The following is a 15,920-nucleotide window of genomic DNA, read 5'->3' on the forward strand; positions in this document are numbered from 1 at the left end:
GAAACATGGACTATAAAATACCCGTTACATCATCAAACACACAAGGAGGAACAGGAGGAGTAAAGGATCTGTCAGCGTCAAATCAACGTCCATGTTAGTGTTGTCAGACAGAGGCTGGTGGTTCTACTGCCTGTTCTGTGTATTAAGTCTGCATTAATGACCCTCACTGATTCAAATTAAGTTAAATAATGGTATTAAGAGAATATTAAACAAAGAATATGAACTTTATAGCATGACACGCTTTGAATTCATTACTGCATTTATTTTCTCTCCAAAAATAATTTTGTACAAAGATATTAAAAGCTAAAAATGTTATAATAGTGTTGTATCCCAGTGTACCAAAATAGAAAATTGCACAATTCAACTATTAAGTGTAAACATAATGTAAACAAGTTGTGTTTAGTCTCAGGGTTTTGGCATCAAATATGAAACATAAATGTACATTAATTAAGTATTGCCAAAACAACATTGGAATATATGGAATATATATTATATATACAGTTGAAGTCGGAAGTTTACATACATTTAAACTCAGTTTTTCACAATTCCTGACATTTAATCCTAGTAAAGATTCCCTGTCTTAGGTCAGTTAGGATCACCACTTTATTTTAAGAATGTGAAATGTCAGAATAATAGTAGAGAGACTGATTTATTTCAGATTTTATTTCTTTCATCACATTCCCAGTCAGTCAGAAGTTTACATACACTCAATCAGTACTTGGTAGCATTGCCTTTAAATTGTTACCTTGGGTCAAACATTTCGGGTAGCCTTCCACAAGCTTCCCACAATACGTTGGGTGAATTTTGGCCCATTCCTCCTGACAGAGCTGGTGTAACTGAGTCAGGTTTCTAAGCCTCCTTGCTCGCACACGCTTTTTCAGTTCTGCCCACAATTTTTCTATGGGATTGAGGTCAGGGCTTTGTGATGGCCACTCCAATACCTTGACTTTGTTGTCCTTAAGCCATTTTGCCACAACTTTGGAAGTATGCTTGGGGTCATTGTCCATTTGGAAGACCCATTTGCGACCATACTTTAACTTCCTGACTGATGTCTTGAGATGTTGCTTCAATATATCCACATAATTTTCCTTCCTTCAATGCCATCTATTTTGTGAAGTGCACCAGTCCCTCCTGCAGCAAAGCACCCCCACAACATGATGCTGCCACTCCCGTGCTTCACGGTTGGGATAGTGTTCTTCGGCTTGCAAGCCTCCCCCTTTTTCCTCCAAACATAACGAAGGTCATTATGACCAAACAGTTCTATTTTTGTTTCATCAGACAAGAGGACATTTCTCCAAAAAGTACGATCTTTGTCCTCATGTGCAGTTGCAAACTGTAGTCTGGCTTTTTTATGGCGGTTTTGGAGCAGTGACTTCTTCCGTGCCGAGTGGCCTTTCAAGTTATGTCGATATAGGACTCGTTTTACTATGGATAGAGATACTTTTGTACCCTTTTACTCCAGCATCTTCACAAGGTCCTTTGCTGTTGTTCTGGGATTGATTAACACTTTTCGCAGTACGTTCATCTCTAGGAGACAGAACGCGTCTCCTTCCTGAGCGGTATGACGGCTGCGTGGTCCCATGGTGTTTATACTTGCGTACTGTTGTTTGTACAGATGAAGGTGGTACCTTCAGGTGCTTGGAAATTGCTCCCAAGGATGAACCAGACTTGTGGAGGTCTACAATTTTTTTTCTGAGGTTTTGGCTGATTTCTTTGGATTTTCCCATTATGTCAAGCAAAGAGGCACTGGGTTTGAAGGTAGGCCTTGAAATACATCCCCAGGTACACCTCCAATTGACTCAAATTATGTCATTTAGCCTATCAGAAGCTTCTAAAACCATGACATAATTTTCTGGAATTTTCCAAGCCGTTTAAAGGCACAGTCAATTTAGTGTATGTAAACTTCTGAACCACTGCAATTGTGATACAGTGAATTATAAGTGAAATAATTTGTCTGTAAACAATTGTTGGAAAAATTACTTGTGTCATGCACAAAGTAGATGTCCGAACCGACTTGCCAAAACTATAGTTTGTTAACAAGAAATTTGTGGAGTGGTTGAAAAACGAGTTTTAATGACTCTAACCTAAGTGTATGTAAACTTCCGACTTCAACTGATACACATATATATATACATATACATACATACACATATATACATATATATACATACATACATACATACATACATACATACATATGTGTATCAGTTGAAGTCGGAAGTATACATATACATATACATATACAGCACCAGTCAAAAGTTTGGACACACCTACTCATTCAAGGGTTTTTCTTTATATTTACTATTTCCTACATTGTAGAATAATAGTGAAGACTTCAAAACTATGAAATAACTCATACGGAATCATGTAGTAACCAAAACAGTGTTAAACAAATCAAAATATATTTTAGATTTGAGAATCTTCAAAGTAGCCACACTTTGCCTTGATGACAGCTTTGCACACTCTTGGCATTCTCTCAACCAGCTTCACCTGGAATGATTTTCCAATAGTCTTGAAGGAACGTTTGACTGGCTCTGTAGCTGAAAACAAAGTTTTTTTTAAATATATATTGAATCCTTTCACCACATTCACCTGGTTAACATTCTTTGGCAAAATCATACAGCAGTGTTTAGAGTAATAGTCAAGTGTTTCCTTCTTAGTCTAGACAGTGAATATACATCCATCTTCTCAAGTCCTCCTGTCCAGTTGGGGTCATCGGCAGGCCAGTGCCTGGGCCTCACTGAGGAGATAGAAGGCAAAGGAATAACCAGGCAGTCTGAGATGTTCTCCTGCAGCAAGAGGAGTTCCCTGGAGCGATGGAAGAGTTCGATCATCTACCATCTTCAACACCTCTCCGTTGAGTTTCACAGACCTGGAGATCACAGCACACAGATAGTCTCCTTTCTATAGTTTTTTTAGCACGGTATTGTTTACACTGACAATGTTACAAGGCAAGACAAAAGCAGAAAGAGGTAACACTTCCTTGTACAGGGATCCCGAGTGGCGCAGCGGTCTAAGGCACTGCATCTCAGTGCAAGAGGCATTGCTAAAGTCCCTGGTTCGATTCCAGACTATCACATCCGGCCATGATTGGGAGTCACATAGGGCGGCACATAATTGGCCCAGCATTGTCCGGGTTTGGCCGGGGTGGGCCGTCATTGTAAATAAGAATGTGTTCTTAACTGACTTGCCTAATTAAATAAAGGTTCAATAAAAATAAAAATTACAATAATAATAAAAAGACAGCAAAAAGGTTCAAGCAACACACTTAAGGTTAGTGGCCCCATTGATGGGAATAAAGATTAAATGGTAGCCTACTTCGAGTAGAGTCCCTCCTCGCCAGGCTGTTCAGACTGAAGAACGAAGGCCTCTACAGTGCTGTTAGAGACCATGGCAGGCACAGCGATGCTAGCAGGGCTCTTACTCAGGTTCAGAGCAAACAATGTGATTGCTCCACTTTTGTAGCTTGTACTGGAGAAGAGAGGAAGAGAAAATTGAGGGACAGGCAGGATGGTTGTCTCACAAACACAAGTTGTTGTCTCACATCTAAAAGCTGGAATGCATAATTGGTGAAACTCCCACGTCCGTTTGAGACACTACAACAAGGAAGTTACTGCAAACAGCGAACACTTACTGTCACATTGCACGTGTTATAGAACAGCAGAATGTGCTGCAATTATTTTTACCACGCTGCCTGAGGTTCCTCACCTGTTTCGTCTAATGCGGATTCCATCTTTAATACAGCTAGATTGTGAAATACCTTTTCTTGTTAGTGCAGTGTAGGTAGACCCGTACTCTTTTCGTCTTTCCCAAAATGGAAAAGGCTTCTATACTCAGCACCTCTGGTCCAACAAGCCTCTTGTACAGAACTGATAGCCAGTAATCCTGATACAAATATAAACCAGAGAATTTACTACATATAGAAAAATTGAATATTCCTAGAATAGACAAACTATTTTTTCAATTTAAAAAATACTTAATTGGATCATTGGCGTTTTTTCAGGAATTCAAAAGACATGAGGAGAATAAACAATCATTTCTCTTACAGGAAGTGGATCGAGGTTATCATCTACCAGGTGGTAAGTCCCAGATCCAATCAAAACCTGCCTGATTACAACATCTAAGCCAAGCTTTGCACCAAGGCCCAGTTTATCCAGCCACCTGTAATCATGAAAGAGTTATTTTACACCACAAATACAGTACTGCAGGTGTAGGCCACCCTGGTCCTGGAGTGCAGCAGGCACTTCATGTTTTTGATTTAACCAACCAGGAGGACCAGGTGTGTTGAATTTAGGGAATCACTGAACTGATCAATTAGCTCAGTTGGTCAGGTGTGGTGCCTAGTTGGAACAAAATCCTGCAGTACCTGCAGCATTCCAGGAACAGGGTTGCCTACCCCTGCAGTACTGTTTCAAGACACTATAAAGTTTTTGGGGACAATAATGAGATTCAGCCACATATCATCTGATCTAGAAACAATCAACCATATTCAGGCTCAATGAGAATTACATTAGATGTAATCCCTTGTAAGAAAATACTTCCCTCACACTGGATTAAGTCAATGTTGGATACATCATGGGACATGCATTTTTGTGGCATTCCTTTAAAATAATTTGGCACTTGAGACTACTATTGTAAGTCTTCGTGGAACAGGGCATGGTGGAAAGATTGATCATGAGATACAGGCTGACAGGTGACCTGTAAATTCAATGAAATCCACGTTCCCAAATAGCAGAGATTCCCTTCCATGAGAGTAGACTAACAACATAATTGACTCAACTGCTGCTAGTGCACGGAGCGTGCAAAGCTAGGCTGTCTATAGTCTCTCTTCCCACAGTGGAGCGCCATGAGTTTGGCCAGCATGAGTAGGCTGCCTGTTACAACATCCACACTCAGTCAGACTAAAATTATCACTCCGGCTCACATGGTATCAGGGTATGATTCTGAATGGGTCGATCTTTCTGTCCTCACAGACACAAACTCACATGAATCCAGCGACAAATGTGTCAGACAGCCCCTTAGCCCCGCCTCCATAGGCAGAACTAGTCTCTCCAAGCCACACCTTCTTCCCAGGGGATGCCAGATCAACGGTCTGAGGATACAAGACACAGGACAACCAGTTAATTGCCTTTACTGAAATATAAAACATACACATTTTTATTTCCTGTGAAATTGCTGTGCACTGGCATTCATCTATAAAATGAAAAATATCTTATATACTATGATTACACACGTACTTCCACATCTTTTCATTACCTTGATGACTTCATGTGTTTTCAGGGCTAAAGTGTTTAGCACCTCAGGGTCTAGGAAATCTTTTAAAGATGTGTGTCTTCCGTTGACATAGTAACTAATAAAAATACAGAGTAGTCGATTAAAGATAATTTCTTCAAATCAAAGTGACATGACAGAAACATATAGTACCAGTCCAAAATTTGGACACACCTACTCATTCAATGGTTTTTCTTTATTTTTTATACATTGTAGAATAATAGTGAATACATCAACACTATGAAATAACACACATAGAATCAAGTAGCAACCAAAACAAAAGTGTTAAACAAATCAAAATATATTTTATATTTGAGATTCTTCATAGTAGCCAACCTTTGCCTTGATGACAGCTTTGCACACTCTTGGTATTCTCTCAACTAGCTTTGAGGTAGTCACCTGGAATGCATTTCAATGAACATGTGTGCCTTGTTAACATTTACTTTGTGGAATTTATTTCCTTCTTAATAGGTTTGAGCCAATCTTTTGTGCTGTGACAAGGTAGGGGTGGTATACCGTAGATAGCCCTATTTGGTAAAAAACCAAGGCCATATTATGGCAAGAACAGCTCAAAAGAGCAAAGAGAAGCGACAGTCAAAAAAAATAAAATGTTATTTGTCACATACACATGGTTAGCAGATGTTAATGCGAGTGTAGCGAAATGCTTGTGATTCTAGTTCCGACCATGCGGTAATATCTAACAAGTAACCTAACAATTTCACAACAACTACCTTATACACACAAGTACAAAGGAATGAATAAGAATATGTACATAAAAATATATGAATGAGCGATGGCCGAACGGCATAGGCAAGATGCAGTAGATGGTATAGAGTACAGTATATGAGATTAGTAATGTAGGGTATGTAAACATTATGTAAAGTGGCATTGTTTAAAGTGGCTAGTGATACATTTATTACATACATTTTTCATTATTAAAGTGGCTAGAGACGAGTCAGTATGTTGGCAGCAGCCACTCAAAGTTAGTGATGGCTGTTTAACAGTCTGATGGCCATGAGATAGAAGTTGTTTTTCAGTCTCTCAGTCCCCGCTTTGATGCACCTGTACTGACCTCGCCTTCTGGATGATAGCGGGGTGAACAGGCAGTGGCTCGGGTGGTTGTTGTCCTTGATGATCTTTTTGGCCTTCCTGTGACATCGGGTGGTGTAGGTGTCCTGGAGGGTAGGTAGTTTGTCCCCGGTGATGCGTTGTGCAGACCTCACTGCCCTCTGGAGAGGCTTACGGTTGAGGGCGAAGCAGTTGCCGTACCAGGCGGTGATGCAGCCCGACAGGATGCTCTCGATTGTGCATCTGTAAAGGTTTGTGAGTGCTTTTGGTGACAAGCCAAATTTTTTCAGCCTCCTGAGGTTGACGAGGCGCTGCTGCGCCTTCTTCACCACGCTGTCTGTGTGGGTGGACCATTTCAGTTTGTCCGTGATGTGTACGCCGAGAAACTAAAACCTTTACACCTTCTCCACTACTGTCCCGTCGATGTGGATAGGGGGCTGCTCCCTCTACTGTTTCCTGAAGTCCACGATCATCTCCTTTGTTTTGTTGACATTGAGTGTGAGGTTATTTTCCTGACACCACACTCCGAGGGCCCTCACCTCCTCCTTGTAGGCGGTCTCGTCGTTGTTGGTAATCAAGCCTACTACTGTAGTGTCATCTGCAAACTTGATGATTGAGTTGAAGGCGTGCATGGCCACGCAGTCATGGGTGAACAGGGAGTACAGGAGAGTGCTGAGAACACACCCTTGTGGGGCCCCAGTGTTGAGGATCAGCGGGGTGGAGATGTTGGTACCTACCCTCACCACCAGGCGGCGTCCCGTCAGGAAGTCCAGGACCCAATTGCACAGTGCGGGGTCGAGAACCAGGGTCTCGAGCTTAATGACGAGTTTGGAGGGTACTATGGTGTTAAATGCTGAGCTGTAGTCGATGAACAGCATTCTCACATAGGTATTCCGCTTGTCCAGATGGGATAGGGCAGTGTGATTGCATCGTCTGTGGACCTATTGGGGCGGTAAGAAAATTGGAGTGGGTCTAGGGTGTCAGGTAGGGTGGAGGTGATATGGTCCTTGACTAGTCTCTCAAAGCACTTCATGATGACGGAAGTGAGTGCTACGGGGCGATAGTCATTTAGCTCAGTTACCTTTGCTTTCATGTGAACAGGAACAATGGTGGCCCTCTTGAAGCATGTGGGAACAGCAGACTGGGATAAGGATTGATTGAATATGTCAATCATTACTTTAAGACATGAAGGTCAGTCAATACGGAACAGCTCAAGAACTTTGAACGTTTCTTCAAGTGCAGTCGCAAAAACCATCAAGCGCTATGATGAAACTGTCTCTTATGAGGACCGCCACAGGAAAGTTCATTAGAGTAAACAGACTCAGAAATTGCAGCCTAAATAAATGCTTCAGAGTTCAAGTAACAGATATATCTCTACATCAACTGTTCAGAGAAGACCACATTATTCAGGCCTTCGTGGTCGAATTCCTGCAACAACAAAAAACACTACTAAAGGACACCAATAAGAAGAAGATACTTTTTGGGTCCAAGAAACATGAACAATGGACATTAGACTGGTGGAAATCTGTCCTTTGGTCTGATGAGTCCATATTTGAGAATGTTGGTTCCAACCACCGTGTCTTTGTGAAACGCAGAGTAGGTAACGGATGATCTCCGCATGTGTGGTTCCCACCGTGAAGCATGGAGGTGATGGCGTGATGGTGCTTTGCTGGTGACACTGACACTGTGATTTATTTTGAATTCAAGACACTTAACAAGCATGGCTCCTACAGCATTCTGCAGCGGTACGCCATCCCATCTGGTTTGCGCTTAATGGGACTATCATTTGTTTTTCAACAGGACAATGACCCAACACACATCCAGGCTGTGTAAGGGCTATTTGACCAAGGAGGAGAGTGATGGAGTGCTGCATCGGATGACCTGGTCTCCACAATCAACCGACCTCAACTCAATTGAGAAGGTTTGGGATGAGTTGGACCGCAGAGTGAAGGAAAAGCAGCCAACAAGTGCTCAGCATATGTGGGAACTCCATCAAGACTGTTGGAACAGCATTCCAGGTGAAGCTGGTTTAAAGAATGCCAAGAGTGTGCAAAGCTGTCATCAAGGCAAAGGGTGGCTACTTTGAAGAGTCTCAAATATATTTTGATTTGTTTAACACTTTTTTGGTTACTACATGATTCCATGTGTTATTTTATAGTTTTGATGTCTTCACTATTATTCTATGATGTAGAAAATAGTAATCATAAAGAAAAACCCTTGAATAAGTAGGTGTGTTCAAAGTTTTGACTGGTGCTGTATATGTATCATTAAAATGTCTGGAATTAAACAATGAAAAAAAACTTTACATATTCTATGGTGTTCAGACTGAAAAGTACATCCCTCATCTGACAGACTCATGTGAAGTCTGGTTAGTGCAAGCCTTTACAAACAGTTCCTCTTTCCCATTGTGACAAGCCCACGTGCCCAACCTTCCAAGCACACGAATAAACTAACCCTGTGTTTGTTCAGTGTCTGTGTGTCAAAGTGAAAAGCAGCAACACGTGACATCTGTTCCATCACTGTGTGCCAGGTGAGGACAGACAGTTAAACTTACTGGTGCCAGGTGCATGCGTCAATTGCTTCTGCCCCACTTTCCAAGAACCTATGAAAAGTAAATAGGATATGATTGTTCAATATTTTTTATATATAGCTCTGGAAAAAATTAAGAGACCACTGCAAAAGTATCAGTTTCTCTGTTTTTATTATTTATAGGTATGTGTTTGGGTAAAATTAACATTTATGTTTTATTCTATAAACTAGTTACATCATTTCTCCCAAATAAAAATAGTCATTTAGCGCATTGCTGTTATTTTGACCAGATGCCATTTTCTGCAAATAAATGCTCTAAATGACAATATTTCTATTCGGAATTTGGGAGAAATGTTGTCAGTAGTTTATAGAATAAAACAAAAAATAATAATTGAACCCAAACAAATACTGATAAATAGTAAAACCAGAGAAACTGATAATTTTGATATATCAGCCAAAAGTTTGAACACACCTACTTATTCAAGTTTTTTTTTTTTAAATGTTTTACTATTTTCTACATTGTAGAATAATAGTGAAGACATAAAAACTATGAAATAACACATATGGAAACATGTAGAAACCAAAAAAAGTGTTAAACAAATCAAAATCTATTTTATATTTGAGATTCTTCAAAGTAGCCACCCTTTGCTTTGATGACAGCTTGGCACACGCTTGGCATTCTCTCAAACAGCTTCACCTGGAATGCTATTTCAACAGTCTTGAAGGAGTTCACAAATATGCTGAGCACTTGTTGGCTGCTTTCCTTCACTCTGCGGTACAATTCATTCCAAACCATCTCAATTGGGTTGAGGTCGGGTGTTTGTGGAGGCTAGTTCATCTGATGCAGCACTCCATCACTCTCCTTCTTGGTCAAATAGCCTTTACAAAGCCTGGAGGTGTGTTGGGTCATTGTCCTGTTGAAAAACAAATAGTCCCACTAAGCGCAAACCAGGTGGAATGGCGTATCGCTGCAGAATGATGTGGGAGCCATGCTGGTTAAGTATGCCTTGAATTAGAAATAAATCACAAACAGTGTCACCCGCAAAGCACCATCACACCTCCTCCTGCATGCTTCACAGTGGGAACCACACATGCAGAGATCATCCGTTCACATACTCTGCATCACAAAGACACGGCGGTTGGAACCAAAAATATCAAATTTGGACTCATCAGACCAAAGGACAGATTTCCACCGGTCTAATGTCCATTGCTCGTGTTTCTTGGCCCAAGCAAGTCTTCTTCTTATTGGGTTCCTCAAGTTGTGGTTTCTTTGCAGCAATTTTACCATTGAGGCCTGATTCACGCAGTCTTCTCTGAAGAGTTGATGTTGAGATCTGTCTCTTACTTGAACTCTGTGAAGCATTTATTTGGGCTGCAATTTGAGGTGCAGTTAACTCTAATGAACTTGTTCTCTGCAGCAGAGGTAACTCTGGGTCTTCCTTTCCTGTGGTGGTCCTTATGAGAGCCAGTTTCATCATAGCGCTTCATGGTTTTTGCGACTGCACTTGAAGAAACTTTCAAAGTTCTTGAAATTGTCCGGATTGACTGACCTTCATGTCTTAAAGTAAGGATGGACTGTTGTTTCTCTTTGCTTATTTGAGCTGTTTTCGCCATAATATGGACTTGATCTTTTACCAAAAAAAGCTATCTTCTGTATACCACCCCTACGTGCTCAAAACAACTGATTGGCACAAACACATTAAGGAAAGAAATTCCACAAATCAAATTTTAACAAAGGGATTCCAGGTGACTACCTCATGAAACTGGTTGAGAGAATGCCAAGAGTGTGCAAAGCTGTCATCAAGGCAAAGGGTGGCTACTTTGAAGAATCTCAAATATAACATATATTTTGATTTGTTTAACACTTTTTAGGTTACTACATGATTCCATATGTGTTATTTCATAGTTTTGATGTCTTCACTATTATTCTACAATGTAGAAAATAGTAAAAATAAAGAAAAACCTTGGAATGAGTAGGTGTGTCCAAACTTGACTGATACTGTATATATAAATAAATAAAATTCCACATGATTGGTGGTTGTGTGAGAATAATATAATGACCCAACATTAACCAGCCCTGAGACCACTGGAGACACACTGGAGGGGTGATAGTTTGTCCCATACATTGTGAAAAAAATAAAGGAGTTTTCCCAATAGGGAAAAGAGACTGGAAATGTTTGATATACTTTGTGCCGTTGAGATGAGAAATTAATGAGTTGGTGTTATTATTAACAGTTTAGGTTTGAACCACAGTCTTGGGTATAGACATGCAGTAGCCAGAGGAAAATGAGAGAAGCAGTAATACAACTCTGACCTTATTGTATAATAAGGCTGTGAAAAGACAGAAAACGCCCATAAACTGGACAAACCAGTCTAAATCAAGTGGCCTATTATTCAGAGATTAGTCTCCTACTGCATTGGCAGTGATATTCAACCATGAATATAGACAGGTATGCACGTCAAGTCGTAATTCAATTGTAGAACATCCTTTTAATTAATAATAATTCACACTTTCTTTGCCTTAGTTTTCCAATTAGCAACGACTTTTTCATGTTTGGGAAAATATGTTTCTTACTTTGACCAGGGAGACTTCCAATACTATTGCTTTAGCTAGTACACCAGCATGTCAAATATGACTATATTGGGGCTACCTTATGTATAGGCTACATAAAAGGGACAAACTCTCACCCCTCCAGTAAGTCTCTCCGGTGGTCTCGGGGTTGGCTAATGTCCGGTCCATAGAGTCCAGTGTCATGGTAAAGTTTGGATTCCCGCAGAATCCTGCGGAGTTGAATGAAGTCTTGGCCCAGCTGGTATCCGTTCACCCGGATCCCTGCCTTCTTCTCATAACTGTTGGGCTCTGATATGAATGGAGACAGGATTTTAGAGGACCAGAATGGACATAAGTCAGACTTTTTGATGTTATCCTTGAGGAGTTGTAATATGTGTTGCCATTGCATTAGTGTGAAGCTGACAAACTCAGCAAAAAAAGAAACGTGCCTTTTCAGGACCCTGTCTTTCAAAGATAATTCGTAAAAATCCAAATAACTTCACAGATCCTCATTGTAAAGGGTTTAAACACTGCTTCCCATGCTTGCTCAATGAACCATGAACAATTAATGAACATGCACCTGCGGAACGGTCGTTAAGACACTAACAGCTTACAGACGGTATGCAATTAAGGTCACAGTTATGAAAACTTAGGACACTAAAGAGGCCTTTCTACTGACTCTGAAAAACACCAAAAGAAAAATGCCCAGGGTCCCTGCTTATCTGCGTGAACGTGCCTTAGGCATGCTGCAAGGAGGCATGAGGACTGCAGATGTGGCCAGGGCAATAAATTGCAATGTCCGTACTGTGAGACGCCTAAGACAGCGCTACAGGGAGACAGGACGGACAGGTGATCGTCCTCGCAGTGGCAGACCACGTGTAACAACACCTGCACAGGATTGGTACATCACACCTGCAGGACAGGTACATGATGGCAACAACAACTGCCCGAGTTACACCAGGAACGCACAATCCCTCCATCAGTGCTCAGACTGTCCGCAATAGGCTGAGAGAGGCTGGACTCAGGGCTTGTAGGCCTGTTGTAAGGCAGGTCCTCACCAGACATCCCCGGCAACAATGTCGCCTATGGGTACAAACCCACAGTCGCTGGACCAGACAGGACTGGCAAAAAGTGCTCTTCACTGACGAGTCACAGTTTTGTGTCACCAGGGGTGATGGTCGGATTCGCGTTTATCGAAGGAATGAGCGTTACACAAGGCCTGTACTCCGGAGTGGGATTGATTTGGAGGTGGAGTGTCTGTCATGGCCTGGGGCGGTGTGTCACAGCATCATCGGACTGAGCTTGTTGTCATTGCAGGCAATCTCAACGCTGTGCATTATACAGGGAAGACATCCCCCTCCCTCATGTGGTACCCTCCTGCAGGCTCATCCTGACATGACCCTCCAGCATGACAATGCCACCAGCCATACTGCTCGTTCTGCACATGGTTTCCTGCAAGACAGGAATGTCAGTGTCCTGCCATGGCCAACGAAGAGCCTGGATCTCAATCCCATTGAGTACGTCTGGGACCTGTTGGATCGGAAGGTGAGGGCTAGGGCCATTCCCCCCAGAAATGTCCGGGAACTTGCAGTTGCCTTGGTGGAAGGGTGGGGTAACATCTCACAGCAAGAACTGGCAAATCTGGTGCAGTCCATGAGGAGGAGATGCACTGCAGTACTTAATGCAGCTGGTGGCCACACCAATACTGAGTGTTACTTTTGATTTTGACCCCCCTTTGTTCAGGGACACATTAATCCATTTCTGTTAGTCACATGTCTGTGGAACTTGTTCAGTTTATGTCTCAGTTGTTGAATCTTGTTATGTTCATACAAATATTTATACATTAAGTTTGCTGAAAATAAAACGCAGTTGACAGTGAGAGGACGTACATTTTTTTGCTTCGTTTATTTAATTGTTTAGTCAATTCAATCAATGATTGTTACCATTGCCCAGCTCCCAGGCCATGCTGTACTGTTTGGATTCACAGTACTGTATGAGGGTCCTGGCATTGCTGCTGTCCCAGGAGTTGCCAGTGGTCCTGAGCAGCTCATTGAGCCCAAAGATGAGGTCTAATCCAGAGCAGTTTGTAAAAGAGTACAGTAGATCCACTGCATACTCTGCCAGGGAAAAAACAAATATTTTAAATGTTGTTTTCTTCTTCTTTCAGACTATTTGCTCAAGGGAAAATGGGTGGTTAGCTAAACAAAAGAGTCAGTCTATTGTGAGCTAGACTGATGCTGCCTGCATGACAACCATCGCTCATACAGTACCTGTGAACTTTAAACTCTGGTACTTCCTCTGCAAGTCCTCTTTCTGGAGAAGTACTTCATGTAGAGCCCATTCCTGCTTCAGCCTCTCCTCCAGTATTGGGGGCAGCTCCAGCCTTTCACAGAGATCATCTGACAGCAGAATAGAAAGCAGGAATCAGAAACCAAGTGGCTGTGAGTCACTCAGAAACTGATGACCTAAGATTTACCTCAAACACATGATATTGTTTGAAATCTGCCTGGTCTACTGTGTGCATTCAAGCTGACTCTGTGTGAATCAACATACTGTTCCTTCTCAGTGCCATTAATGCAAAACAGGAATTGTGCTGTGGAAGTGAGTGACCACAATCAAACCACACACACATCACAAGAGCTGCTGGTGAAATATATGAAACGACTCTCTGTGGTAATATGACTAGTAAGAGGTTGAAATGTGTGACAATGTATGCCATATTTACCTGCATCAAAAACAGAGTTTTTGTGATACTCATTTGAATGTAAAAATGCAGGGTTGAAGGTCATGAAATCTTGTCTTGTCCCTCCAAATCTTAGAAATGCTGGGGATAAAGCTTTAGCCAATGTCCTCAGCTTTGGAGACCTGGTGGATTTAGTTCAGAATTTATGCAGTTTTGGAAGATTAAATTGAGCTGGGGTGTATTCATTAGTCAGATTTCAATGCAAAATGTTCTCCATTGCAAAACGTTTACTTCAAATGGAAACTTCAAAAGTTTATCTTGGACACATTCAGCTTGTTCTGTTTGGTGGTTCCTAGAGTAAACTGTTTTGTGTTGCAAAACGTTTTGCCCCTGGGGTGTAATCATTAGTCCAAACAGTTGTTTTGCAACTAAAACAAGTTTCTGTTGGAAATTCAGGTAGGTCTCTCCCAATTTCTTTCCATTTGTTTCTGTTTAAAAAACGTTTTACAACATTATAGGCGTAATGAATATGCTAGACGTCTCTCTGAACTATGTTTCTCCAGGGAGAAAATATTTATAGGACCTGACTGAGTCTAATCTAGTGGTAGTCTGCTGGTTTAAAAAAAATAGACTGAAGGCAATCGTTTTATAAAACAAATAGATGTAAATTGTGCTAAACGTAGTAATACTCACGCTAAAAGGTACATGAACTTCTCTTCAGCGACGAGACTCGCATCTATGGCCACAGACAAAAAACGTTCGTTCACTCTCTTGAGTACTCGAGAGAGGTCTACATTCAGATTTACAGACTCAAAATTCACCTCATCCCTCGCAGACCTGACACTTGTTCCGACATAATATCCATGAGATAGAATAGATATCACTAATGCCAAGATTAATATGCCTGACATGATAAGGCTAGACGGACACAGTTAAAATATTACATTACCGCAGTGTATTCAATATAAGACAATTGTAACCCAAATCTACTGATGCTCTCTATATTCCCTCACTATCCCAATAAATGCGTCGATATGTGTAAATCCATCATCGTCATTAGTGAATTCGTATGAAGTTATGCTCAGACTCAATTGTGGAGAGAAAACTGAGTTTCCTGGTTCGCAAAATACCTTGGTCTATGGAGGGTGATCAGTGTCAGTTTGAAAATGCAATGCAAAATAAGAACGTGAAAATGATAAATGCATTTGTTTTTCTTAACAGTGCGCATGATTCATGCCACAATGAAATGTCAATGTTAAAATAAAAATCTAAAATGGCTTATTGAAAATTCTATATTAGAATAGTAAACAGAAAATGAAAGGCAAATTGTTATCGGTGCACTACACAGATATCACTGCGCCATTTCCTGTATGCAAAAATTCAAATTTTCAGTTTGTGACACAACAAGCAAGTATAATGTAGAGAATCCTTGTACCATCTAAACCTCTGTGAACTATATCTAACCATTTCACAACATATACCCAATATACACAAATCTAAAGTAAAGGAATTAAGAATATATAAATATTTGGACAAGCAATGTCAGAGCGGCATAGACTAAGATACAGTAGAAATGTATAAAATGCAGTATATCCATATGAGATGAGTAATGCAAGATATGTAAACATTATTTCCGTTTATTAAAGTGGCCAATGATTTCAAGTCTCTGTACATAGGCAGCAGCCTCTCTGGGCTAGTGATGGCTATTTAAACAGTCTGATGGCCATGAGATAGAAGCTGTTTTTCAGTCTCTTGGTCCCCGCTTTGATGCACCTGTACTGACCTCGCTTCTGGATGATAGCGGGGTGAACAGGCAGT

At 41.1% G+C, this 15,920-nt stretch overlaps 1 protein-coding gene across 5 annotated transcripts; it reads right to left on the reverse strand.

Moving 5' to 3' along the window:
• Positions 1-241: 241 nt before the first annotated feature.
• LOC129813929 (heparanase-like) lies at positions 242-15,464 on the reverse strand. 5 transcript variants are annotated; one of them, XM_055866603.1, is made up of 13 exons: positions 15,233-15,462; positions 14,796-14,838; positions 14,145-14,284; positions 13,690-13,818; positions 13,363-13,536; positions 11,557-11,728; positions 8,894-8,941; positions 5,257-5,350; positions 4,986-5,092; positions 4,047-4,161; positions 3,761-3,885; positions 3,319-3,471; positions 242-2,872 (listed from the first exon to the last, which is right to left on the reverse strand). In XM_055866603.1, the coding sequence occupies exons 2-13, from the start codon at positions 14,807-14,809 to the stop codon at positions 2,713-2,715; spliced, it is 1,431 nt and encodes a 476-aa protein (XP_055722578.1). In that variant the 5' UTR covers positions 14,810-14,838; positions 15,233-15,462; the 3' UTR covers positions 242-2,712. The 5 variants fall into 5 exon arrangements, with proteins under 5 accessions (XP_055722578.1, XP_055722551.1, XP_055722570.1 ...); XM_055866576.1 differs by having other exon boundaries at positions 14,796-15,462; XM_055866595.1 differs by lacking the exon at positions 13,363-13,536 and having other exon boundaries at positions 14,796-15,464.
• Positions 15,465-15,920: the final 456 nt, after the last annotated feature.

This window comes from Salvelinus fontinalis, chromosome 2, assembly GCF_029448725.1.
Source record: "Salvelinus fontinalis isolate EN_2023a chromosome 2, ASM2944872v1, whole genome shotgun sequence".
NCBI classification, from domain to species: domain Eukaryota; kingdom Metazoa; phylum Chordata; class Actinopteri; order Salmoniformes; family Salmonidae; genus Salvelinus; species Salvelinus fontinalis.